Here is a 26538-nt window from a genome sequence, read left to right as displayed (position 1 = left end):
TTGCCTGTTTTCGAACTGCTAGGTTGGAGAGAGCTGAGGCTGACAGTGGGAGCTTACCCCGCTCCCCAGATTCAACCCACCAACATTTCAGACAGCAAGTTCAACATCTCAGCGGTTTAACCCGCTGCACCACCAGGAGGGGGTGGAGTGCTCCTGATCCTGTTTATTCAGAAAACAATTCCTTTGAATTAAGTTGCTGGGGATCAGGGGATTGTATTGGGAAAGGGGGTGTTTCTTTTATCTCCCTCCATATCTGGGTCTGAAACTGAACTCTCTTTGACCAAATACTAATAAAATGCATGTTAGGAAAGAGACAGGAAGAAAACTTATTTTGAAAGAGGTCAGACTGTAGACTTTGAGAAAGGGGCCACGATGGTGCAATGAGTTAAACCACTCAGCTGCTGAACTTGCTGACCTGAAGGTTGAAAGTTCAAATCTGTGGATCGGGAATGAGCTCCCGCTGTTAACCCCAGCTCCTGCCAACCTAATAGTTCAAAAACATGCAAATGTGAGTTGATCAATAGGTACCACCTTGGCAGGAAGGCAAACAGGCACTCCATGCAGTCATGCCAGCCACACGATCAGGAGGTGTCTACAGACAACGCAGGCTCCTTGGCTTGGAAATGGAGATGAAGAAATGGAGATGAGCAGTGCCTCCAGAGCTGGAGATGAAAAGGGAAAGCTTTTGCCTTTGTCTGTGTATTTCTGTTTCATTGTATCAAGGCATTGAATGTTTGCCTCTGTGTGTAAAATTCCTGTAATCTGGTCCCCTCCAGGAGATAGAGCGGAATACAAATAAAGCATTGCTGTTGTTATTGTTGTTATTATTTGATGCATAACAAGATTAGTATGCAGCAAACAAGATCACTGTGCTGGCTTTTGTATTTGATCACATGTTGGACATTTCCCAAAATTGCGGCCTTGCATGTTACTATTATTTGTACCCAAAGCTATAATGATCCACCTTACATTGCTCTTTGTCTTACTTCTGCCACATGATTTATGCACTTTATCCACCAGCCCCATCCCCTAAATCATGTTTGCACCAGTTCATCTACCCATGAGAGAAATTAAATTTACGGTTATTGTTGGTTTGATACCTGTTTTTATAATGTTGTTGTGCATTTTAGCATGCTATATTTTAACTGTGTTGTTCAGGCTTGACAACATGTAAGTAGTAACCCTGAGTCCCTTCGGGGAGATGGAGGCGGGGTACAAAAATAAAGTTATTATTATTATAAAATGTCTAGGACTGTATGATGTATCAATGAATAATGTGTGCAGATCCTTTTGCAGTTGACCGGTGGTAATTTTGTCAGTGCTGATTGTTTTTAAGTGCAGGCCAAGGTCTTTAGACACTGCACCCAGTATGGTGATCATCACTGGTACCACATTTTACTGGCTTGTGCAGTTATTATTCTTGTTGTTGTTGTTGTTGTTGTTGTTATTATTATTAAGGTAAAGGTAAAGGTAAAGGTTTTCCCCTGACATTAAGTCCAGTCATGTCCGACTCTGGGGGTTGGTGCTCATCTCAATTTCTAGCATTGGAGAGCCAACATTGATGAGCCGGCATTGTCCATAGACACCTCCAAGGCCATGTGGCTAGCATGACTGCATGGAGCACCATTAGTTACCTTTCCACCTGCGTGGTACCTATTGATCTACTCACATTTGAATGTTTTCAAACTGCTAGGTTGGCAGAAGCTGGAGCTAACAGCGGGAGCTCACCCTGCTCCCCAGATTTGAACCTGCAACCTTTCGGTCAGCAAGTTCAGCATCAATTTGACATATATATGTTTTTGGAACTCCTCTTACACTGCCTCCCCCAAACATTAGGACAAAATGGCGTTGTTTACAAAAATTTATTAATACAAACTTTACACACTTTGCAGTAACAGTTTTCAAGGTCCTAACGAGAGAGACCATGGGTGCTGTCACCAGCCATACGGTTTTTGTTGCAGCTAGTTGTTGTAGTGCTTGTTTTTTGTTTTGTTTTGTTTTGATACTCAAGTTGCGACACAGAAAGAAGGAAAATATATAGATATAGATATATAGATAGATTATATAGATAAGATATAAATATCTCCAAAAGACGGACATCTAACCTCAGTGATCACTGGATTTCCAATGGGATCCGTTGGATTTAAGGCTTTTGGCGGAAAGCTAATCCTACAGAGGCGGCCACGGCTGGCTCGTGGGGCGCAAAACAGAGGCTGCAAACTGACTAGCCCACACTGGACTTGGCAAGGCAGAAGCTTAGCTCAGCGTTACTGGCACGTCGAAGAAAGGGAGGAAGGAAAGGAGGAAGGAAGGGAGGAAGGGAAGGCAAGGAGCCCCGCACCAACACAAGGGACACGCAACAAACACACGCAGCCACAGCTCCCGCCCACCGTCTCTTCCTCGTCCAAGGAACGACTCGAGAGGCTTTTTAGGGTGGGTTTTTTTGTTGTTGTTTACCCCCGAGGAATTTGCAAAGAGACTCAATCAGAAAGAGGAAGGAAAAACAAAAACGAAGGAACCGAACCAAACGGAAAGGAAGAAATGCAAGCTGATGTGTTGCAGCATTGTAGGGCCACTAAATAGCCATCTGTGAACTCGTGGCGATTTAAAAGGCGAAGGGAAGGCACGGAAAAGCTGCCAACGGCATCCTGCGTCACATGGCCTGAAGAGAATGCAAAATTTCAAGTAAGATGGATCTCAGGAAAAGGAAAAACACCGCGCGGGGCGCAGCTTCGAGGGAAAAACCCCGCGACGGCTGGGCAAGGAAGGAAGGAAGGGAGGGAGGGAGGGAGGGAGGGAGGAAGGAAGGAAGGAAGGAAGGAAGGAAGGAAGGAAGGAAGGAAGGAAGGAAGGAAGGAAGGAAGGAAGGAAGGAAGGAAGGAAGGAAGGAAGGAAGGAAGGAAGGAAGGAAGGAAGGAAGGAAGGAAGGCCCATGTCATAGGGATATTGGGGGGGGGGGGAAGACGGCTGGGCTGGGGAAGGAAAGAAGGGAGGGAGGGAGGGAGGGAGGGGCAGGAGGCCCACGTCATAGGGATATTAGGGGGTGGCGACGGCTGAGGAAGGAAGGAAGGAAGGAAGGAAGGAAGGAAGGAAGGAAGGAAGGAATATGGGATATGGGATATGGGATATGGGATATGGGATATGGGATATGGGATATGGGGGACGGGGACGGCTGGGCAAAGAAGGAAGGGAGGGAGAAAGGTAGGAAGGGGCAGGAAGCCCATGTCATAGGGATATTGGGGGGGGGGGGGAGACGGCTGGGCAGGGAAGGAAGGAAGGGGCAGGAGGCCCACGTCATAGGGATATTGGGGGGGGGCTGGGATATATTGGGGCGCAGCGAAGGAAAGGGAGGGGCGAGGAGGGGTTTAGCAAGGATGAGGGGCTCGTCTCTCTGGGAGAATGAATGCAGTTGGACACCCATATTCATTGCCATGTCTCAATGCTGTGGAATCGTGGGGATTCCATAGTTCAGTGGGTTCTCAACCAGTGGGTCCCAGATGTTTTGGCCTTCAACTCCCAGAAATCCTAACAGCTGGAATTTCATATAATCATAGAGTTGGAAGAGACTTCATGGGCCATCCAGTCCAACCCCCTGCCAAGAAACAGGAAAATTGCATTCAAAGCACCCCCGACAGATGGCCATCCAGCCTCTGTTTAAAAGTTTCCAAAGAGGGGATCTCTACCACACTCCGGGGCAGAGAGTTCCACTGCTGAACAGCTCTCACAGTCAGGAAGTTTTTCCTCCTGTTCAGGTGGAATCTCCTTTCCTGTAGTTTGAAGCCATTGCATTCAAATCACCCCTGACAGATGGCCATCCAGCCTCTGTTTAAAAGCTTCTAAAGAAGGAGCCTCCACCACACTCCGGGGCAGTGAGTTCCACTGCTGAACGACTCTCACAGTCAGGAAGTTCTTCCTCGTGTTCCGATGGAATCTCCTCTCTTGTAGTTTGAAGCCATTGTTCCGCGTCCTAGTCTCCAGGACAGCAGAAAACAAGCTTGCTCCCTCCTCCCTGTGACTTCCTCTCACATATTTATACATGGCTATCATGTCTCCTCTCAGCCTTCTCTTCTTCAGGCTAAACATGCCCAGCTCCTTAAGCCGCTCCTCATAGGGCTTGTTCTCCAGACCCTTGATCATTTTAGTCGCCCTCTGGACACATTCCAGCTTGGGAGTTGTAGGCCAAAACACCTGGCGACTCGCAGGCTGAGAACCACTGCCATAGTTTCACAAGGTCTTGAGCCTTCTCTGATGCCTCACTGAACAAGTCCCAGGAATCCGTAGCATTCAGCCGTGGCAGTGTCAAACTGCATCCATTGTATTGAATAGATCAGGCCTGGGCAAACTTGGGCCCTCTCTCCAGGTGTTTTGGACTTCAAGTCCCACCATTCCTAACAGCCTCAGGCTGTTTTCCCCCCTCAGTCTCTTAAGCATGGCAGATGAAGTTCAAAACACCTGGAGAGAGGGCCCAAGTTTGCCCATACCTGGTATAGATGCACCCTTTGGGAATTTGGTGGGTCATCCAACCAAACGTGGGCCTGGGCTTTAAGAAGTCAAGGAGACCCCACCATCTCCAACTACCTTTAGGATCGGGGTGCCAATGGCTCAAGACAGCGCTCCCCAAAGAAGGCCAAAGGCGGTCCACATACTCTAGTCCCAGAAGCCTCAAATGCCCTGGAGCAATGGACGAGGATTGAGACTGAAGTCCAAAGCGTCTGGAAGGGCCAGAGTTTGGGAATCAGTGCCGCAAAGGGATTGAAAACCCAGAAGCCGGGCCCACGTTGTTCGGAACCGGCAGTCAAGGGTTGAATTCACACGAGTGCAGTTTGATACTACTTTAACTGCCATGGCTCAAGGCTATGAAGTTGTCCTTTGGTGAGACTTCACGACTTCGGGCAACTTGAGTCATGGGCAGTTGAAGTGGGCTCAAAATGGATTCCCTCTACAGGCCACATGCTAACACTCCCTCCTAGGAGGACTGGTTGCCGGCGATGGAAAGAAGGAAGGGAAGGAGGGAGGGAGGAAAGAGAGGATTGGAAGGGGGGATGGAAGGAAGTAGAAAGAGGGTTGGAAATGGGAGAAGGGAGAAGGAATGGGAGAAGGAAAGACAAAAGGGAAGGAAGGGAAGGATGGAAGGGAAGGGTGGAAGGAAGGAAGGGGAGGTGGAAGGAAAAAGAGAAGAGAGGAAGAGATGGATGGAAGGAAGGAAGGGAAGGGTAAAGGAAAAAGGGAAGGAAGGAAAGGCAAAAGGGAAGGAAGGAGAAAGAGGGAGAGAGGGAGGAAAGAGACAAGGAAGGAAGGAAGGACAAAAGGTGGAAGGGAAAGATGGAAGGAGAAAGGGGGAGGGGAGAGAGGTAAGGAGGACGGAAAGACAAAAGGGAAGGAAGGATAGACGGAGAAAAAGGGAGGGAGGGAAGGAAGAACGAAAGGGTGGAAGGGAAAGACGAAAAGAAGGGAAGGAGGAAGGAAAGACAAAATGATGGGAAGGAGAAAGAGGGAGAGGGAAGGAAGGAAAGACGAAAGGAAGGAAGGAAGGGAAGGAGAAAGGAAACACAAAAAGGCAGGCAGGAAATGGAAAGTGGACGAGAAGAAAGGAAGGAAGGAAGGATGGAAGGGAAGGAAGGATGGAGGGAAGGAAAGAGAGGAAGGATAGGATGGTGGTGTGAGAGAGGATGGCCTGAGGAAAGAGCCCAAGGGTCCGTATGTGGCCTCCGTGTCTGGGTTTGCCCATACCTATTCTACAGTGTAGATTAATTCACCCAAGAGCGGCAGAAAACTACAGACTTTAGGAAGGGGGGGGTGTCAGGAGGGGAGGTCACAGTTTCTTCATTACTGAATAAGATATTTGGGAATTACCCACCCACTCGAAAAAGCCATGTATCTTCGCTCTCACCACCCTATCGATTTATATTTTAAAGTATGTTTTAAAAATATACATTCAAGACACTTTCTTAGTATTTAATTTGATTATTCTACCGCATAAACTACAGGCAAAGGTGACCCATACTGGCGAAACAGTGACATTTTTAGTACACCTCCTTTGGCATGGGCACGTTGTCCTAAAGCTATTTAAAGTATTTATCCTAGTCCTCACTCTTTGTCTGTCTATCTATCTATCTATCTATCTATCTATCTATCTAGAACCCTGGTGAGCTCGAGAATCATCTCGTCAGGCACAGAGGCGAGCCCAAATCTAAACGTGTTTAGAACCCAGGCTCTTGTGACCATCCAAAGGGAAAAGAAGAAGTTTTTTAGGTAGTCACGGGCAAACTTCGACCCTCCAGATGTTCTGGACTTCAACTCCCACAATTCCTAACAACCAACCGGCTGCTAGGAACTGTGGGAGTTGAAGTCCACAACACCTGGAGGGCCGGAGTTTGCCCGTGCCTGCTTTAAGGCTTAAGGTTAGCATTCTTTCAACCCTTCGAGGAAATAAGGGCTTTAAAAGAGACATGTCCTACATTCCGTCCCTGGGGATGGAAGTGGGCTTCGTGGAAAGAATATTTCCACCCATATTGGAGTCGGGTCCCAACCTTACCCGATTTAATCAGAAGCATTTGACACCCGGATCCTAAGCCACCCACTTCGAAATTAGGTGAGAGAGGGGGAAATGTTACAAACGGAGTCTTTTCCCCATTGAAATGAGCAGGACGTGTTGAAAACCGTAAAAGGCGTGGATTGTATGGAGATAAGAGAGCGTGGGTTGGTTGGGATGGTTTGTTTACCCTCTCCTGGATTCTCTTGAGCAGCTTCTATTCATTCATCCCTGTGTTGGGCGTTCTGCGCATGCGCAACGCAGATAGTGGTGAATGAAGGAAGGCCAGGAAAATTGGGGGGGGGGGGGGGATTGGTTTCCCAAGAGTGCATCCACACTGCAGAATGAATGCAGTTATGTTAGGGAATCCTGGGAGTTGTGACTGAGTGAGGCAGAGAAGGGTAAAGATCTTGTCAATTATAGTTTCCTAATTCTATAGCAGGTCTGGGCAAAGTTGGACCCCCCCCCCTGATGTTTTGGACTTCAACCCCCAACATTCCTAAGCTTCAGACCCTTTCCTTTCCCCTTAAGCAGCTGAGGGGGAAAAGGAAGGGACTTGAGGCTGCTAGGAATTGTGGGAGTTGTAGTCCAAAACATCTGGAGGACCCAAGTTTGCCCAGGCCTGTGCCATGGAAGTTAAAGTGAGGCCAAGCTGCATCAAATTGAGACTTTTAAGCAGAGGCTGGATGGCCATCTGTCGGAGGTGCTTTGATTGCGATTTTCCTGCTTCTTGGCAGGGGGTTAGACTGGATGTCCCATGAGGTCTCTTCCAACTCTATGGTTCTATAACAGTGCAGATGCACCCCAAAATAGTTTGGAATTGTAAACCCCTTGAAGCCCATCAACTCAGAAGTGAAGATCTGGATTCCTGTCTGGGACAAAAAGTGCCTTCAATTTCCCCCTGATTCAACCAATCCCCTTCCCATCCTATCTTTCAACCCTCCCCTCCCAACCCCTTTCTTTCCCCAATCCCCATTTCTCCTACAAACAGACAGACAGGTAGATTCATTGACTGACCAGGTCTTTGAAACTGAAGCGCAAGTGGACACTACACATTCTATAGCATGACAAAAGTTGATTGTATGAAATCAATTTTACTAAGCGGTTATAAGCCATGGATGTAGAAAAATACATTTTTTTAAACCTCCAAACGCAATAAGATTGACAAGGAACCCAAAAGGAGGAGGTGGAAAATAATAAAAGGAAAAGAAAGAAAGGAGAACCTGTTTAGTAATACTGCATAATTATTTAGTGGTTAGATATATATAGAGAGAGAGAGTTGCTACAACAGGGTGGGGTGGCCTAAAACGGGCTTACAATTCGAGCATGTAACAAAAAAAAAAAAAACCCAAAAGTGCCTTGAGGCGTTCACAATAATAGAAGTTGTTGCTGGCTGTTGCTTTCGAAAAGGGAACTCAAAGAACCCGGATGGAAAACACAACATTGAAAGAGAGCAAGAGAGAGAGCCAAAAGGGAGGAGGAAGCGAGAACAACAAGAGAGAAAACAGAGAGAGAGAAAGGGGCTCCCCCTAAACTGGGGTGGTGGGCGATTCTCAAGAGAGATCCCATGGATTGGACAGCACTGGAGAGGGACACCTGATCCTTTGCTTGCACCCAGATCCCACCTCTTAGAGGCCGCATCTACCCGTCCAGAGGAATGGTGAAGAGCCAAGGAGGAAAGCATCTGCACTGGCCACTTAAAGCAGTTTGAATGGATGAAGGGCTTCCAACCGGGATAAGCACCCACCAAATTCCCAAAGGGTGCATCTATACCAGGTATGGGCAAACTTGAGCCCTCTGGGTGTTTTGGACTTCAACTCGGGCCCTCCAGATGTTTTGGACTTCAACTTGGGCCTTCCAGGTGTTTTGGACTTCAACTCCCACCATTCCTAACAGCCTCAGGACCCTTTCTTTTCCCCCTCAGCTGCTTAAGCGGCTGAGGGGGAAAAGAAAGAGTCCTGAGGCTGTTAGGAATGGTGGGAGTTGAAGTCCAAAACACCTGGAAGGCCCATGTTTGCCCATACCTGATCTAGACTGGCATATAATGGCGTGGCAGTGTAGATCCAGACCTCTTTTCTCCAATTGCACGGATAGATGCAGCCAAGGTTTTTAGGGGAGGGGGGAGTTCATAAAACCTCTACTATATTTGGGTAAAACCAAAGGATGAGGAGGGAGGGAGGAGGTAAAGGTTGAGGTATTTTCTTCTTTGTTTACTTCCTGATACCCAGCTCCCTAGTGGAGCTCCTTTCAGAGTTCTGTGCTTACTTTTCTTGGGGCTCAAGAATGAGAATGAATGCATTGTCGAAGGCTTGCTGTGAGTTTTCCCATGCTGTATGGCCAGATTCCAGAAGCATTCTCTCCTGACGTTTCGCCCACATCTATGGCAGGTATCCTCAGAGGTTGTGAGGTCTATTGAAAACTAAGCAAGGGAGGTTTATATATCTGTGGAAAGTCCAGGGTGGGAGAAAGAAATCTTGTCTGTTGGAGGCAAATGTGAATGCTGCAATTAATCACCTTAGTGAGCATTGCAAAGGCTTGCAGCTTCCAGGCCTAGAATCATAGAATTGGAGGCATCCTCAGAGGTTGTGAGGTCTATTGGAAACTAAGCAAGGGAGGTTTATATATCTGTGGAAGGTCCAGGGTGGGAGAAAGAACTCTTATCTGTTGGAGGCAAGTGTGAATGCTGAAATTAATCACCTTGGTGAGCATTGCAGCTTCCAGGCATAGAATCATAGAGTTGGATGAGACCTCAAGGGCCACCCAGTCCAACCCCCTGCAAAGAAGCAGGAAAATTGCATTCAAAACACCCCCTGGCTGATTCCTGCCTGGAGGAATCCTGGGATTTATGTATCCTCAGAGGTTATGAGGTCTGTTGGAAACTGGGCAAGTGGGATTTGTATATCTGTGGAATGTCCAGGGTGATCAGCATTGAAAAGCCTTGCAGACTAACTCAATCTGATAAATCAGCCATAGCAGAGCACTTGATGGACCAACCTGGACACACCATATTATTTGAGCCATCTTGCTTAGCATATACAAGCCTTGCAGCATCAAAGCCTGGCTCCTTCCTGACCTGGGGGGGGGTCCTTTGTTGAGAGCTGTTAACTGTCCCTGATAGTTTCTTGTCTGGAATTCATATTATTTCAGAAATGCTGGACTATTCTAAAAACTACCACGTCAGACTACACAGATAAGCCAATGAAATCCACAAGCATGTGGACAATTTCAACAGAAAGGAACCATGAAAATGAACAAAATCTGGCTACTAGTATTAAGAAAATTCTATAATCAGGATAGTAAATAAAGAACAGCACTCTGAAAACAGGGGAATTCCATACAGGAAACAATCAGGGCCAGCTAACACCTCCCACCAAAAAGATTCCCCCAGGCAGGAATTAGCCAGGCCTTGAAGCTGCAAAGCTTTTCAATGCTAATCAAGGTGATCAATTGCAGCATCCACACTTGCCTCCAACAGATTTTTTAAAATAAGTACCAAACTGGCCTTTGAAACCTCTCAACAAAGGATTCCCCCAGGCAGGAAGCAGCCAGGCATTTAAGCTGCAAGGCTTTTCAATACTAATGAAGGTGATTAATTGCAGCATTCACACTTGCCTCCAACAGACAAGAGTTCTTTCTCCCACTCTGGACCATACACAGATATATAAACCTCCCTTGCTTAGTTTCCAATATACCTCACAACCTCTGAGGATACCTGTCATAGATGTGGGTGAAACTTCTGGAGAAAATGCTTCTGGAACATGGCCATACAGTCCAGAAAACGCACAGCAATGAATGCAGTTTTGACCTCACTTTAACTGCCATGGTTCATTGGTCTGGAATCATGGGGACTATAGTTTGGTAAGGCAGGCCTTGTGAAAAGACAAATCCCAAGAGTCCGTGGGCAGCGGAAGTGGTATCAAACTGCATTGATTCTACAGTTTGAGAGACCGGGTCCTTTCTGCTCACCATCACTCAGGGGAGTGGGGAAGACACACTTGCCTCTATTTGGCCTCATTGCTGAGAAGGAGGGGGGTTCTTTTGGGAGGGGAAGACCATGAAAGGAAGATGGGAGCCTTAGGAGTTTGAGAAGGCTCCCTCGTTGTGGTGGTCCCCAGAGTAGATACAGATACCTAGAAAGGGGCAATCAAAGAATGGGGAAGGGGGATGCCATCTCTAGCAAAAGGGGGCGGGGGGAGGGGAAAGGGGGCGGGGCTGGGAAAGGGGGCGGGGCGTGTCAAAGTTGCCTGGCGGGAGACTCACCGGGGCAAGGACCTGCGACAGCCATTCTCCCAACTCAATAGCCTCAAAATCCCCTTGTAGCAGGGCATCTTTGTCTATGTACAGTAGCAAATGGAGAATAGTAATCTCTTCAACCCTGTCATGGATAAAAATACTCTCCTTTTAATTTCCATTACAAAAATAGGCGCACATATTCAAAGCAATGATTGTCACATTCTTCTTTTTTTGTCTTTTCTCCTCCCTTGATCTATTATCATTGTGATTTTTTTTAATACAAAAAAGTCAAAACAAGGTTCAGGCGAAGCGACCTGGGTCTCTTGTGCCATCCTAACCTCTTCGAAACTGGACTGGGCCTCTCTATCCGCTCTTCTTCATTCCCTGAAGGCTCATCTGCATATTTGCTCCTTTATTTCTTTACCTATCTACCTGGGGTTGTTTTGTTTTTAAAGGGGATTGGTCCACAAAATAGATCTGTGCGTTTCTCTAGTGCTTATTCTTAAATATTAGGGGCCGGGGGGGGGGGGCAGGGGTACTTTGGTACAAAAGAAAAACAATATTATTATCAAAATATTCATTTAATGGCTTTACTTCATACATAAATACATGTTTAGATAACACAGGAGCGGTGATTGACCAGTCAGTTTGAGAAATGACTTTTTAGGGAGGGTGGGAGGGGGGTCCTCTCTCGGAATTTTGTTTTTGTTTTGTTTTTGTTGTTTTGTTTTGTTTTTTTCCCCGGGGCTTTTGTATCACACAGGAGCGGTTGGGAAACTCATCGCTACAAATAGGCTACTCGGCGTCCTTTGTTTTTAACTCTTTGTTTATACCTTTTCCCCAGGACTGCCGCCAAGTATTTCTTGACAGCCATTTGTTTTCGATAGCGGCTGTAGCTGTCTGTGAAGATGCCGTCCGAATGCCTCTTGGAGAGCGGCTCCGAGTCGTCCTCCAGGCCGCTGGCTGACCCACTGCGGAGGGAGAGCAAGCAAAGCAAAAGAAGCCTCATCAGGTAACATCGTCTCCAATTGGATTGTATCGCAAAGGTAAAGGTTTTCCCCTAACATGAAGTCCAGTCGTGTCTGACTCTGGGGGTTGGTGCTCAGCTCCATTTCTAAGCCAAAGTGGCCGGTTACCTTCCCACCTGAGCTGCACCTATTGCTCTATTCATATTTTCGAACTGCTAGGTTGGCAGAAGCTGGGACTAGGAGTTTACCCCGCTCTCCGGATTCGAACCAGCAACTTTTCGGTCAGCAAGTTCAGCAGCTCAGCGGTTTAACCCACTGTGCCACCGGGGTGTAGTGTAATGTCATGTAATGGCGCTCCATGCATTCATGCTGATCACGTGACCTTGGAGGGATCTATGGACAACGCCAGCTCTTCAACTTAGAAATGGAAATGAGCACCATCCTTCAGAGTCCTACACGACTACATTTAATGTCAAGTGGAAACCTTCACCTTTTAGTGTACTAGAGTATAATAATATGATATAATGGTGCACCGTGCATTCATGCTGGCCACGTGACCTTGGAGGAGTCTATGGACAATGCCAGCTCTTCAACTTAGAAATGGAGATGAGCACCATCCTTCAGAGTCCTACACGACTACATTTAATGTCAAGTGGAAACCTTCAACTTTTAGTGTACTATAGTATAATAATATGATATAATAGTGCTCCATGCAGTCATGCTGGCCACATGACCTAGGAGGTGTCTACAGGACACTCTTCAGCTTAGAAATGGAGATGGGCACCGCCCCTCAGAGATGGACACGACTAGACTTAATGTCAAGGGGAAACCTTTACCGTATAGTATAGTATAGTATAGTATAGTATAGTATAGTATAGTATAGTATAGTATAGTATAGTATAGTATAGTATAGTATGATTGCTCTCCATGCAGTCATGCTGGCCACATGACCTTGGAAGCGTCTGTGGACAACACCCGCTCTTCGGCTTAGAAATGGAGATGAGCACCACCCCCAACCTCCCAGAATTGGACACGACTAGACTTAATGGCAAGGGGAAACCTTTACCTTATAGTATAGTATAGTATAATAAAATATAATAGTGCTGCATACAGTCATGCTGGCCACATGACCTACTGACAACGCCAGCTGTTCGGCTTAGAAATGGAGATGAGCACCACCCGAGTCGGACACGATTAGACTTAATGTCAAGGAGAAACATTTACCTTTTAGCATAGTATAACATAACAAACATAATGTAGTATAATGGCGCTCCATGCAGGAGATGTCTGCGGACAACTCCGGCTCTTCCCCTTAGAGATGAGAACCACCCCTCAGAGTCCCACACGACTAGACTTAATTTCAAGGGGAAAAATTTACATTTTAGTATAGTATAGTGATATGATATATGATATAATATAATGGCGCTCCTTACAGTCATGCTGGCCACATGACCTAGAAAATATCTAGGGACACCGCCAGCTCTTTCGCTTAGAAATGGAGATGACCACAAACCCCCAGAGACCAACACGACTAGACTTAATGTCAGGGGAAATCTTTACCAATATAATATAATATCATATCATATCATAAGAATATAATAAAAATATAATATCATATCATATAACATAACATAACATTATAATATAATATAATATAATATATAACATAACATAACAACATAATATAATATAATATAATATAATATAATATAATATAATATAATATAATATAATATAATATAATATAATATAATATAATATAATGGGTTGCAAAAATAATAACAACCCTCGAAAGCTTCGGATCAGAACTCTATCTTCCGCTTTCGGAAGGAGTAGGTGAATAATAATAATAATAATAATAATAATAATAATAAAAAACCCTGTGCCATCCCAAACATTCAGTTTGTCCTTTAGCTGGCTGCGTCCCAAGAGAGGCAGAGCCAATGCTGGCCCCTCTCTCCCCTCCGCGTTCTATGATGACGTCATCATCCGAACTCCAAGCATTGTTTATAAACAAGGCACAGAATCAGTCAATCAACAAAGGAGGCCTCCCTTCTCCCAGGAACGCTTCCTTCAACTGGTTTCAAGTCTATTTTGTTCTGGATGATTTGGGGAAAGGCATTCCCCCCACTCTTTAGCACCTAATTTGAGTATTATTATTATTATTATTATTGAGGCTGAAGCAGCCCCCCTTCAAAAACAATGGCCCACCGATTATGATCTAACCCGACCATCTTCATTGTTCTCTGCCACCCTCTTGTTATTTTTGGCCAGGGTGAGATTTTTTTATTATTATTTGGAGATTTGTTTCAGCAACACGTAGATGAAGGCCAAAAAAAAAAGGGACAGTGGAGACATCAAAAGGCCGGGCCCCTCCCTTGAAGAGAAACAAAGGCTCTCTTTCTTGCTGCGGAAGTTGAAGCCTGATCATAAGGCAAGCCGACAGTCGGGAGACGATCCCTTCTTGGCATGAATTATTCATTCTGAAATTGTGTAATCCATTTCCCCGTGGGCTTTATTAAAATATTGCCTCCTGCGCGCGCGCAAGCAGCCGGTTCAGAGGTCTGATCCTTGGAAGCAGGTCTGGCTTTAGATTGGATTTAATTTAATTGCAATGCATTTATTTTTTGCAGAAATGCTGATGAATGTGTATTTGGGTGAAGGAAAATATTGCTTTGCCTCTCAGAGAGGCACTAAGTGTATTGAACCGGTAGAGGAGTGAACTGTGAACCGACAAGGTCTTTATCAGCTGAGCTGTCACTGACTCCTTTCATATCATCAGATTGAATGGGAAGCGGAGGAGGGAGGGGGACGGGGAGGTCCTGTGAATCAAAATCCCACTCCAGATCATAACAGGAGAGTGGACGGCTCTCACAACCGTCATCTGAAGGTCACAAATCAAGAAAATAAAACCCCTCTTAGAGCAGCTCAGTCCAATTCAATGGAATCAGATTCTTCTAAAACCTCATTGGTTTATAAATCTCCAGCAGGACTTTTAGGTCCTCCTCTATCCCAGATTAAAGGAAAAATTGGGGATTCCAAATCAACTGGCATTTAGGATTCACTCAGGTAAATTCTCCTTTAGGTTTGCCCCAAAACAAGGGGGCGTCTTGATGGGTATTCAATATAATTGTAAGGTAAAGGTAAGGGTTTTCCCCTGGCACGAAGTTCAGTGGTGTCCGACTGGTGGGGGGGGGGGGGGGTGCTCGTCTCTATTTCCAAGCCGAAGAGCCGGCGCTGTCCGTAGACACCTCCAAAGTCATGTGGCCGGCATGACAGGGAGGCAAATGCACCCAGGGATGCGTTGTAGAATGGCTGCACTATTCAATACCTTTCCTACTATTTCATCACACTAGAGAATGAATCCACTTTAAATTCGCTTTCTGTCTCCTGTAGAATTCTGGGGCTTGTAGTTTAGTGAGGCTGTTAAAGGCTCCTCCCTAAACTACAAACCCCAGAATTCTGCAGGAGGCAGCAATGTGCTTGGATTTGGGAGCAGCGCTCCAGATACATCTGATCAAAGCAGAATAGAGGCGTGCCTTGGGCTGCATCTAGCATTAATGAAGCTAGAGGCCATTTGTATTGCCATTGCTCCTTGCTATGGAATTCGGGATTTATAGTTTGGTATAGTTTGTGGGATCTTCAGCATGCTCTTTGACAGAGAAGGCTGAAGAACTTGTCAAACTACAACTCCCAGGATTCCACAGCAGAGAGCCATGGCAATGTAGACGCACCCCAGTATCGAAAGCTCCATACACCCCAAAGAGCCATTGAGATGAATCACTAGAGTTAGGAGGAGACCACGGTTATGATGCTCAAGAGGTACGGGTCTTTACTTCTATCTATTTTAACTAGCCTTGAGGAGAGGAGGTTTGCAAATGCAATTGCTGTTGTTGTTGTTTGATACACAACAAGATTGGCACATTGTGGGATTTCCTGGCTTGATATTCTGGGATATAGGGCTGTGTGGAAGGGCCCTTAGTTATATGAGGCCACACTCAGATATTGTGGGATTTCCTGCCTTGATATCCTGGGATATAGGGCTGTGTAGAAGGGCCCTATGTCGCCCCCATCCTCCACACGCCACTGAACTGATTCTGCACTGCAAAATACACACACATATATATACACCTCCTCTACCACAGACACAGATTCCCCACAACCACAAAAAAAGATACCCCGGAAAGAGTGCCTTACCCCACCCGTTTGGCCATCAGGGAATGCAGATACTTCCTCGCCGACAGCTGGCCCAGCACTTTCCGGTAGGCTTTATTAAATATCCCATCCGCGTGTCTGAGGGAAGAAACGGAGGGCGGGGAGAGAGAGGCGGCGGGGAGGGGGAGAGAGAGAGATAAAGGTACAGCAAGGGGCAACAAGCGGCGGAGGCCCGGTGGGCAGGAAGCACAGGCCGGCCTTGGCGGGAAGGAGAAGCCCCCAGAGAAAAGCGGGTGGGGGGCGAAGAGAAAGGGATCGGCCTTGGGCAGCGACGCCGCCTATCCCCCCCACCCCGCCTCCAACACAGATGGGCCTGGCCCCTCCTGCCACCAGCGCCCACCCCCCAGTTTCCCCAGCGCATGCAGGTGGCGGAGCAACACGGCCCCATTCCAAGAGGGCGGAAGAGGAGAAAGAGGTAAGGCTGGTTTCGCCTCTCCTTTCACCACCACTCCGAGAGGAGAGGTCCTTGGAGAGGATTGGGAGGGGTCTTCCTCCTCTTCCTCCTTCACTCCTTCCACTCCTCCTCCTCCTCTTCCTCCATCCCTTTCTCCTCCTTCACTTCTTCCTCTCCTCCTCTTCCTCCATCCCTTTCTCCTCCTCCTTCACTTCTTCCCCTTTCTCTCCTCCTGCTCCTTTTCCTTCTCCATCGCCTTCTCCTCCTCCCTTTCTGCTCCTTCACTCCTTCCTCTCTCCCTCTTCCATCCTCTTCTCCTTTGGAGATAAAGCCGGCCCGGCACTCCTCGTCTCCCTCGGGGCCCAGTCTCAAAGGCCAGCCAAACCCAAGGGAAGGGGGTACCTGGCTCGGCCCTGCTAGGCTTCCCTCCTTTCCATTCGCCCTCCCCCTCGGGCCTTACCTCTTCTCCGGCGGGTAATACAAGGTGTAGACGTCGTCCAGCATGGAGGCCGGGTCAGCTATGCCGAGGGGCTCGCTCTCGAAGGCGTAGTCAGACAGAGGGTTGCCCTCCTCGTCGTACACCTCATCTTCCAACCTACTGGAGAAGAAGCAGTTTCCTCGGTTTCTCGGGGGTCGGTGGAGCGGGGAGGGGCCTGACATGTGGGGAGGGGTCGGGGGCTCTTAGAGTGGGAGAGAAAGGGGGGGAAAGGGTCTCCTTTCCTAACCTCGCCCCCAACTACTACCCTGTGCAGGCCCATAGCCAGGATTTTGATGGGGGGGGGGCTGAATTTGGTGGTGGGGGCTGAGTCTGAGTGAAAGAGGGCCTACCCTAGCAAACCTTTTGTATCGTTACCCCAATACCCCCATGCATATGGGATATATTGAGCATGGTGATTAGATCATGATATGAATAAACATAACAGTTTAAATAATGTACCAGTAAGGCCTTTTCGCGGACCACCATGAGAATTTCTACATGCCTACATGCCTGACCCTGTGGGCTCTCCCTGCTCCCCATAGGTCTGCCTATCTGGCTCCTTTGCGGCCGACCGGGTACCTTCCAGTAGTAACACTCAACCCTTCAGGTGCCAAGGGCAGGTGGGTGTCAGTGTGTTATATATATAAGGTGGGATGGATATATGTATGTATGTATGTATGTATGTATGTATACATACCTACCTCCTCTCTCTCTCTGTGTATATAAATATATAATCTATCTCCCACCATGTGTGTGTGTGTGTGGTGGGAGATATATTAGATATATATATAGAGAGAGAGAGAGCGAAGGTGGGATAGTGGGGAGATATATGTGTGTGTGTGTGTGTGTGTGGTAGGATATAAATTAGATATATATATAGAGAGAGAGAAGGTGGGATAGTGGGGACAAATAGATAGATAGATAGATAGATAGATAGATAGATAGATAGATAGATAGATAGAGATATATATGACACTGGCTCCCCTATCCCACCTTCTTCTCTGAAAAGACTCAAAATATCCCTTAAAACAGTACAAATTACCATTTTAAACCCAAAACCAATAAACTTTAAAATAGAAATAAACACAGAATAGTTAAAACAAATAATTACAACCACCTAACACCATTAAAATGGTAACCAAAATTAAAACTCTGCACAGCACCCCCTGGCTCCTTCTATAAAAACTTTCTTCTGTCAAAGCCTGCCTGAATAGAAAGGTTTTCACCTGCCTCTGAAAGGACAGGAAGGGCGCCCCAAAATCAAGGTGATCGATCTACCAGGAATAACCTCTCCAAGTCCCCACTCACCTTGTTTGCCATGGCCAGCCCCCCAGGTGGCCCTTTCTCCCAGGTTTATGGTGGAGTGACCTCCCCTGAGGATCTTAGGGCTCTTTGCCAAATATACTGGACTTGAGCCATGTGGAGCTTTATAGACCATTAACCAGCACTTTGGATTGTGCCCAGAAACATTCTGATGTCCAGGGGAGTTTTTGTAACATGTTAAGGGCTCAGCTCTTTGGACCAGAAGAGATTTCTTCAAAGGCAGCCCCTGAATCACCTTCATGGCCAGTCATTCTCAGACTCCTCTTTTACCCCTTCCTCTATCCATTCAATGGTCTGAATCAGTGCCAGAAAGAACCCCAAGAACAGACCCAAAAACCAAGGCAACAAAGCATTGTTTTGGTAGGGCTGTATATAGGGCAATCCTTTTTCAAAGTCAGCTGATAGGCAGTAGATTTTGCTCTAGAGCAGTGGTTCTCAACCTGTGGGTCCCCAGATGTTTTGGCCTTCAACTCTCAGAAATCCTAACAGCTGGTAAACTGGCTGGGATTTCTGGGAGTTGTAGGATGGATTCTGGTGGATTCTGGGACTTCAGAGGAAACCTTCAGGGTGAGGCCGTTCTCTGGAAGGCCATTAGATACCCACCATCTTCTGGGCAGGACAAAGCTAGCATTATTATGTAATAAAGAATCATTAGGAGGGGCGATAGCTTCCTCTTTTTTTCTGAAACTCTCAAAGCCTTGGAAATGTACTTAGGTGGATTTAAACTCTTGCTGGGTGGTGGATTCTGGAAGTTGCAATCGGAAAGCACCGCTTTCCTTTTCCTCCCCAAACTCAGCCCTCCTTACATTCCTTTCCCACTTCACCTTCTAGTTTAGTAGCCACCTGATCCCAATAGTTCCGATTTTTTGTCGTGTCAGGAACGACTTGAGAAACTAAAAGTCGCTTCTGGTGTGAGAGAATTGGCCGTCTGCAAGGAGACGCCCGGATGTTATGATATTTTCCCATCCTTGTGGGATGCTTCTCTCATGTCCCCGCATGGGGAGCTGGGGCTGACAAAGGGAGCTCACCCGCATTCTTCAGTCCTGCCAGCATAGGGGTTTAACCCACTGCGCCATCGGGGGCGTCCTAGTTTTGACAGGGATGCAAGAATGAGCCCATGAGCTCACGCTTTTCTATTCTCTAAAGACGCCCAGGGCTGTGGGATGCCCTCACTTCCTTTCGCCTCTCACATGCAGCCCTACACGTGTCTCCCGGGCTGCCTTTCCTTTCCCCGCGTCGCCTTCCCCGGCTCCCTTCCTCCGCCTCAGCCCCGATTTAGGTCACTGTATCCGGCAGCTATTTTGGGCGGCGGAGCTTCTGGCAGCAGCCATCAATAATAGATAGATGGCTCCTCAAGTGTTCCGCCGCCGCCGCCGCCGCTAATTCGGGCGTTTAGAGGATGCCGCCGCCAAGAGTTGGACCCGTTCCCGGGCAAAAATAAGGCAAGCCCTCCCCCCTCCCAAAGGCCACTCCACCCCACCGCCTAAGGGCAAAAGATGGTGCAAGGAGAGTAGGCGAAACTAGGGTTGTTCCAAAGCAGAGGCTGGTTCTCTTCAGGACAACAACCTCGGAGTTTGAGCAAGAGGCTTCCCCTGCTGGCAAGGAGAATGCGGGAGAGAGGAACGCAAAGGGGCGCCAGTTTTATCTCCCGCATTCCCATTGACAATTGGGGGCGATGGGGGGAGGGGCAGGGAAGCCTCGTTCTTCCCCAGGATTGGTAGAGCACCGCCAACCCCGCCCCCACGCCGCCACCTCATTGGTCGGGTCGAGAATCCAATGGGGCGGGGGGGGGGCGATTCCTTTGGTTGTTGAATCGCTCTTAACGAAGGACACAGAGGGGGCAAGAGAAATGGGCCTCTTCCTCCTCATTATCTTCCTCTTTCTCTTCGTTACTACTTTCTCTCTTCTTTTCCTCTTACTCTTCTTCCTTTTCCTCCTCCCTTCCTCCTCTCCTTCTCTTCCTCCTCTTTCTTCCCTTGCTCCTCCTCTTCCTTTTCCACCATCATCACCATCAACATCCTCATCCTCTTCTTCCTCCTCCTTCCCCTCCTCCTCCTCTTCCTTTTCCACCATCATCACCATCAACATCCTCCTCCTCCTCCTCCTCCTCCTTTCCACCGTCACCACCATCTCCATCCTCTCCTTCTTCCTCCTCCTTCTGCTCCTCCTCCTCCTTTTCCACCATCATCATCCTCTTCTTCCTCCTCCTTCTCTTCCTCCCCCTCCTCTTTTTCCACCATCATCACCATACTCTTCCTCCTCCTTCTCTTCCACCATCATCATCCTCTTCTTCCTCTGCCTTCTCCTCCTCCTTTTTTCCACCACCATCATCACCATCACCATCCTCTTCTTCCTCCCCTTCTCTTCTTTCTTTTCCATCACCAAAAACCCTCATCATCCTCTTCCTCTTCCTTCTCTTCCTTCTCCTCTTCCTCCTCCACTTCCACCATCATCATCAACACCCTCATACCAGGAGGCTAGTGATATTCATCTTTTCCTCCACCAAAAAACAAGTATGGACCCTTTCAAGCTCTCTCACCACAAGTACTGCTTTCTGGGCTATTATTTTGACTGGTTCAAAACACACACACACACTGCTGACTCGCACCTCAAGACTCAGGGAACATTTCCTCTGTAGAATGAATGCAGCTTAACTGCTATGGTTCCGTGCTATGGAAACTTGGGGATTGTATTTTAGGGCCCTTCCACACAGCCATATAACCCAGAATATCAAGGCAGAGAATCCCACAATATTTGCAAATCCCGCAATATCCGCTCTGAACTGGATTACCTGAGTCCGCACTGCCATATATTCCAGTTCAAAGCAGATAATGTGGGATTTTATTCAGATAAATGGAAGGGGTCTGAGTGAGGCACCATTACTCTTTGGCAGAAACTGATAAAAGACCTTGTAAACCCCCAAGAGTCCATAACAGTGAGCACTGGAACTTAAAATGCTATCAAACTGCATTCATTCTATAGACAAGAGTGACTCTAGATTCACCCTCAGTCTAGGCTTTGAACAACTCTCCAGATTGTTTTGAACTGCAATTCCCAGCATTCCTCACCATTGCCCCTGCTGGCTGGAAATGCCGGAAACTGTAGTTTTCAGCAACACCTAGCGATTCACATAATAATGCTCGTCCCTGACTTAGGTTTAAACCAGGATTATTTCCCTCGAGCTGTTAGAAAAGTTCAATCATCACTACAGAGAGTGCTCCAAGATGAGGAGGCTCCACTAAACTGTTATGTCTGATATCAATGTGTTATTATCTCTGGTCTGAGACAAAACAGCATTAAGTTTGTAGTATTGTCGAAGGCTTTCATGGCCGGAATCACTGAGTCGCTGCGAGTTTTTCCGGGCTGTATGGTTATCTTCCAGAAGCATTCTCTCCTGACGTTTCGCCTGCATCTATGGCAAGTATCCTCTGAGGCTGTGAAGTCTGTTGGAAACTAGGAAAATGAGGTTTATACACATGGGGACATTCCAGAGATATAGAAACTCAATTTTCCTAGTTTCCAGTAGACCTCACAATCTCTGAGGATGCCTGCCATAGATGCAAGAGAAACGTCAGGAGAGAATGCTTCTGGAACATGCCTGGAAAACAGCAACCTCCTTCTTTTAAAGCCCTTGCCTTCAAAATCATAGAAATTTGGGTCTATCAACTTTCATTAAAAAGTTTAGATTAAAGGGGATTTGTTTGTGATATTGAAACGCTTCCAGACCCCAGCCTCCAATCAATGTCTCCCTTTACTGTATTGTCGAAGACTTTCATGGCCGGAATGACTGGGTTGTTATAGGTTTTTCGGGCTGTATGGCTATGTTCTGGAAGCATTCTCTCCTGACGTTTCGCCTGCATCTATGGCAATCATCTTCAGAGGTTGTGAACTCTCCCTTTACTGTTTTTAGGAAGTGAATGCTTCTCCTATTTTGGAACCTCCAGATGTTTTGGACTTCAGCTCCCTTGTCGACTTCTGGGAGCAAAAGTCTGAAGTATCTGGAGAAAACAAAGATTGAGAAGCACGGGTCTTTCCCGCGCCTATTGGGTGCTAAACTTCTGGCAATAAAAGGAACTAAAACGTTCCTAACTAGCACTGCAATCCGAGTTTTCTACCCATTTGTCTGCTTCTCTTTGCATCACCAACACAGTGCCTTGGGAAGGAGCCAAGGGTTTTTTTTTTTTTTTTCCCCAGTAGGATTCAGTGCCCAATATAGCGACAACCCTTTCAGATTTGGCTCTGAGAAAGCGGTTTCAGGAATGCAGCTGGAGCCTCCTAAAAGTTTCTATTTCAATGGGATTTGGTTTAATTGGTGTCAAAGCGTTTGGGACTAAATTCCCTTGACATCACTTTAACTGGCAGGACCCTGGAAGCTGTAGTTTAGTGAGGAACCGGTCCTCTTTGGCAGAGAAAGCAACAGACTTTGTGAAATGACTACGATCCCATAACATTGAACCATGGCAGATAAAGTGGTGTGTATCCGATTGCATTAATTCGACCTCGCAGATGTTCCTGGGTTCTGCAATTGGAGGTACAGCCTGAGAAAGGACCCACTGGATTCGTCTTCTCCGAAAGATCAGGGAGAATGATAATTAAAAACTCCCACCAAACAAGCATTTTCCTCGTTTCCAACAGACCTCACAACCTCTGAGGATGCCTGCCATAGATGCAGGCGAAACGTCAGGAGAGAATGCTTCTGGAACATAGCCACACAGCCCGGAAGACTCACAACAACCCAAGCTTGAGAAACCTCCCCAGGAACTCTCAAGACCAAAACGAACAAAGCAGATCAACCAATCGAATCCCAGCGAACTCATTCCGGATGACTTCGGGTTGGACCACAATTCATTCCCACCCTGTTCCCTTGACTTGAAAACCACTGTCACCTCGTTTAGTCGAAATGAAGGGAAGTTTAGGAAACATGAATGGATAGATTCTCCTCCCTCCCATCTACTGAGGAAGGATCTACATAGTTGAATGAATACAGTTTGACCCCGCTTTAACTGCCATGGCTGTGTGCTTTGGATTCCTGGGGGCTGTAGCTTCTTTACAAGGTTTTTAGCTTTTTCTACCCAAGAGTGCTGGTGCCTCACTAAACTACAAATCCCGGGATTCCATAGCATTGAGTTAAGACATTTAAAGTGGGGTCAAGCTGCCTTAAATTTAGATGCACCCTTAGACAAGAACAATCTTACTGGAATTCGCTGCTACATACAATGCTCTAAATGCATCCGATCCTTTGGAAGCTAAGCCGTGTAGGCCATGGTTGGTGCTTGGATGGGAGTCCGCCAACGAATACTAGATTTCAGAGGAAAGAACTGCCAATATCTCTTGTTTGAGAAAATTCTCTGAAATCCTTAGGGTCGACAGGAGACTTGAAGGCACACACAGGCACCCAGTTTCCTGCCTGCAATCCACACAGTTATGAATATACTAGAAATCTCGACGATTTTAGCTACCACCAAATTCTGGCTACAGGTCTGTCCTTGCCAACGCTACGCCGATTCGAAATCCGAAATACTTGTGTAGCTAGAGCAGGGCATGGGTGGCTGAGGGGGAAAAGGAAGGAGCCTGAGGCTGTTAGGAATTGTGGGAGTTGAAGTCCAAAACACCTGGAGGGACAAAGTTCGCCCTAGAAGCTTGACTTAAGACTAAGCTTCACTGAACACATTAGGAGAGAGAAATACATATGCCTACAAGTGATTGGCAGCAAATCTCTGCCAAACACACGAAGAAAAGAATGGCTGGGACGACTGGGACAATATCCACAACAGCCTGCATAGATTTAATAACACTTGGCCCCGCCTACAAACAAGCCTCTCCTCAGAGGCATTACCTCACGCCTTAAACTCGTTATTCGGAAGTGTGTGTGTGTATATGAGAGAGAGAGAGAGATAAAGTTAGAGATCTCTATCTATCTATCTATCTATCTATCTATCTATCTATCTATCTATCTATCTATATCTATATGAATAATCCGAGCCTACAAAGTCAACAATTAGGAGGACATTGCGGCGGATCCGTCCTTCAGGCTTATTTATGACGCGAGACTGAGATTGGGAGGATGCCAAGAGAATGGGGGAGTCCCTCGATTGGAATGGCAGCCTGAGAGGGAAGTCAAAGCGCATCAGTGTCGCGTTTGGAAGGGTCTGGCGGCTTCCTGCGGCGATGAATTCAGTGAATGGGGCGGAAGGAGGGGGCGCCTTGGCTCCTTCTCATTCACCCGCCTATCATAATACACATTGCCTTGGCCGTTGATCCCACCGCTGTGGCTAAAGGGAAGCAGTTCCTTCTTATTCCCACACAGCCTGGTCTTTCATACAAAGCCGTATCTTTTGCCCAAAGTCGGGTTTTGTTTTTTTGTTTTTTTGCCCAGAGCGTAATAATAAACAAAGCACTAAGGCATTATCGGGAGCCCCTGTTGTTCAAGGTGAAGGAAAGAGGGGTGGATTTCTTCTCATCTAGAGGGAGGTTTCCCCAAGGGAAAGGCAAGACGTCCTGGCAGTTAAGGCTGAAGTGGGATGGGGGTTGTTTTGGGGGGAAGGGAAGTCTTACCTCAGGGTGGGGAACTGAAGTCCGGCAGTAGGGGAGCAGTAGACGCTGCAGTGCATGAGTATCCCATAAACCAGGAGGGCTAGGAGCGCTTTCCTGCACATCGCCACTCTGGAGAGGAAGGAAAGGAGATCTGGGATCCTTGGGGGCACCTTGCTCCTTCTCCTCCTCCACCTCCTCCTCCGAAGTCTGCCCGCTTAAGGAAGGCTCTCTCGTCACTTGTCCCGCAAAGGGAGGCGGGAGGGGAGGGAGGGGGCGCCTCCTTGGGGATCTTTCCCGTCCAGGCAGGGTCTCCCCTTCCTTCTTTCCCTTCCCCCCTCCCTCCCTAGACACCCGCCCCTATCTTCCCCCTCCATCCTTCCCAGATGTGTCGGAACACAACTCTCCTAGCATTGGAGAGTCCTATGGACTGGAACCATAGGAGTTGTAGTCCATAGGGCTCTCCAATGCTAGTAGAGTTGGATCTGACCCAAACGTTCCTTCTTACCATTCAACTCTGAAGAGCCACCACAAGCTTGGATCGGGGGAGGAAGGAGCCTTTCTCTCTCTCTCTCTTCTTGGAAGTTTCGATCAGTTGTTAATCCTCCTGAAGCATCGCCTCTCTCTCTCTCTCTCTCTCTCTTTCACTCTCTCTCTCTCTCTCCTGATCTCTGTCTTCCTCCCTTTGATGGAAGCTGCAGGGAGGGGGCGTGCGATTGGCTTGGAAGGTGGCTAACCAGGGGGAGGGGAAGGGAGGGAAGGGGAGCAGCTCTATTCTTTCAAAACAAAAGTTTGGAGGTCTATCGCGGAGTCTCTTGTCAGGTAGGGAAGATTCCAGGGGAGAAAGTGGGAGGCGGAGAGGGAAAAAGAAAGAGAAGAGAGGACGCGGGGAAACCCTGGCAGAAGGCGAGAGCGGAAAGGGAGCTGGCTGCAGTTCCAGCGGATGCTGCACAGCCCTTCCTTCCTTCCTTCCTTTCTTCCTTCCTTCCCCGAGCCGCTCCTGGCTCCCACTCCGTCTTCCCTCTTCTCTTCCTCCTTCACCCTTTCCTCTTTCTCTCCTCCGTCTGTCTTGACGATCTCCTCCTAACCTCCTTGCCTGAGCTGCAAAGTCTGGAGCCCCTTCTCTGTTCTCTGCTCTCCAATTCTGTTGCCAACAGGGGCCAATCTCTCTGCCTCTCCGTCTCTGGCTGGCTCTCTGTTCCTCTCTCTCTCCTTCTCTCACTCTCTGCCTTGTTGCCTCGCCGGGTGCCGGTCTTGTTTGGCTTCTCTGCCGGGGTGGCGTTCGGATTTTTATTTGCCCGTGACTTTTTTATTGTTGTTGTTGCAGTCACGTAATAATCGCTATCAGAAAAGACGTCACCGCCTCAATTCCTCAAGGAACAGAACAAATCCAAGTCCGAGATGATGCGAGCAGGAGTCATGAGCTTCCTTCCCATCAGCGCCTCAGCCTGCCCTCCCCCCCCCAACCCTCCCCACCCAAAGTTTCCGCGCGGTGCCTCATCCTCAAGTGCCACCTTTTTTCGCTGAGATGGATCATGAGGCCGGATGACGCTGGTGGGGGGAAAAAAGTCTGCTTTGCTTCCACTGGTCCTGAAAGAAACACTTTCTTTTTCTTCTTGGAAACAGATATCATTGGTTTCACAAGAACTTCCTTGAGAGTCCAATTCCGTAATCCAATCCATGCAGGTAAACGGCTTTGATTTGTTGGTGCAAGAGGAGTCCTGCAGGAGAAGCTCCAAGGCATCTCTTTACTTCTCGAATTGGCGCAATTCAACCTTAGTCACAAAGGCCTTGCTGTTATCATTTAGCATTATCTGCTTCTCCTCCCCAGAACCCCCAGACCCCCCTCCCAGCCCCAAAGGCC

At 47.6% G+C, this 26538-nt stretch overlaps 1 protein-coding gene across 6 annotated transcripts; it reads right to left on the bottom strand.

Annotated features, from left to right (window-relative positions):
- Positions 1 to 1848: 1848 nt before the first annotated feature.
- ADCYAP1 (adenylate cyclase activating polypeptide 1) lies at positions 1849 to 26120 on the bottom strand. 6 transcript variants are annotated; one of them, XM_060775136.2, is made up of 7 exons: positions 25183 to 26120; positions 24699 to 24806; positions 16803 to 16940; positions 15931 to 16026; positions 11599 to 11736; positions 10793 to 10907; positions 2570 to 2662 (listed from the first exon to the last, which is right to left on the bottom strand). In XM_060775136.2, exons 2-7 carry the CDS (start codon positions 24797 to 24799, stop codon positions 2654 to 2656), a joined length of 597 nt encoding a protein of 198 aa, XP_060631119.2. In that variant the 5' UTR covers positions 24800 to 24806; positions 25183 to 26120; the 3' UTR covers positions 2570 to 2653. The 6 variants fall into 6 exon arrangements, with proteins under 6 accessions (XP_060631117.2, XP_060631119.2, XP_060631115.2 ...); XM_060775134.2 differs by lacking the exon at positions 10793 to 10907 and having other exon boundaries at positions 1849 to 2662; XM_060775132.2 differs by lacking the exon at positions 2570 to 2662 and having other exon boundaries at positions 10576 to 10907.
- Positions 26121 to 26538: the final 418 nt, after the last annotated feature.

This window comes from Anolis sagrei, chromosome 4 (assembly GCF_037176765.1).
Source record: "Anolis sagrei isolate rAnoSag1 chromosome 4, rAnoSag1.mat, whole genome shotgun sequence".
Lineage (NCBI taxonomy): Eukaryota > Metazoa > Chordata > Lepidosauria > Squamata > Dactyloidae > Anolis > Anolis sagrei.
Note: the sequence above shows the minus strand (reverse complement) of the source record. Positions and strands in the feature narration are given on the sequence as shown.

What these genes read in the sequence shown, in the direction of transcription:
- ADCYAP1 (XM_060775132.2), bottom strand. Translation starts at nt 24,799, where the DNA reads ATGTGCAGGAAAGCGCTCCTAGCCCTCCTGGTTTATGGGATACTCATG. An exon ending in CTTCAGTTCCCCACCCTGAG is followed by an intron (nt 16,941 to 24,698) that starts GTAAGACTTCCC and finishes CTTCTTCTCCAG; the next exon opens with TAGGTTGGAAGATGAGGTGT. An exon ending in GCGGCAGTCCTGGGGAAAAG is followed by an intron (nt 10,908 to 11,598) that starts GTATAAACAAAG and finishes TATCCATGACAG; the next exon opens with GGTTGAAGAGATTACTATTC.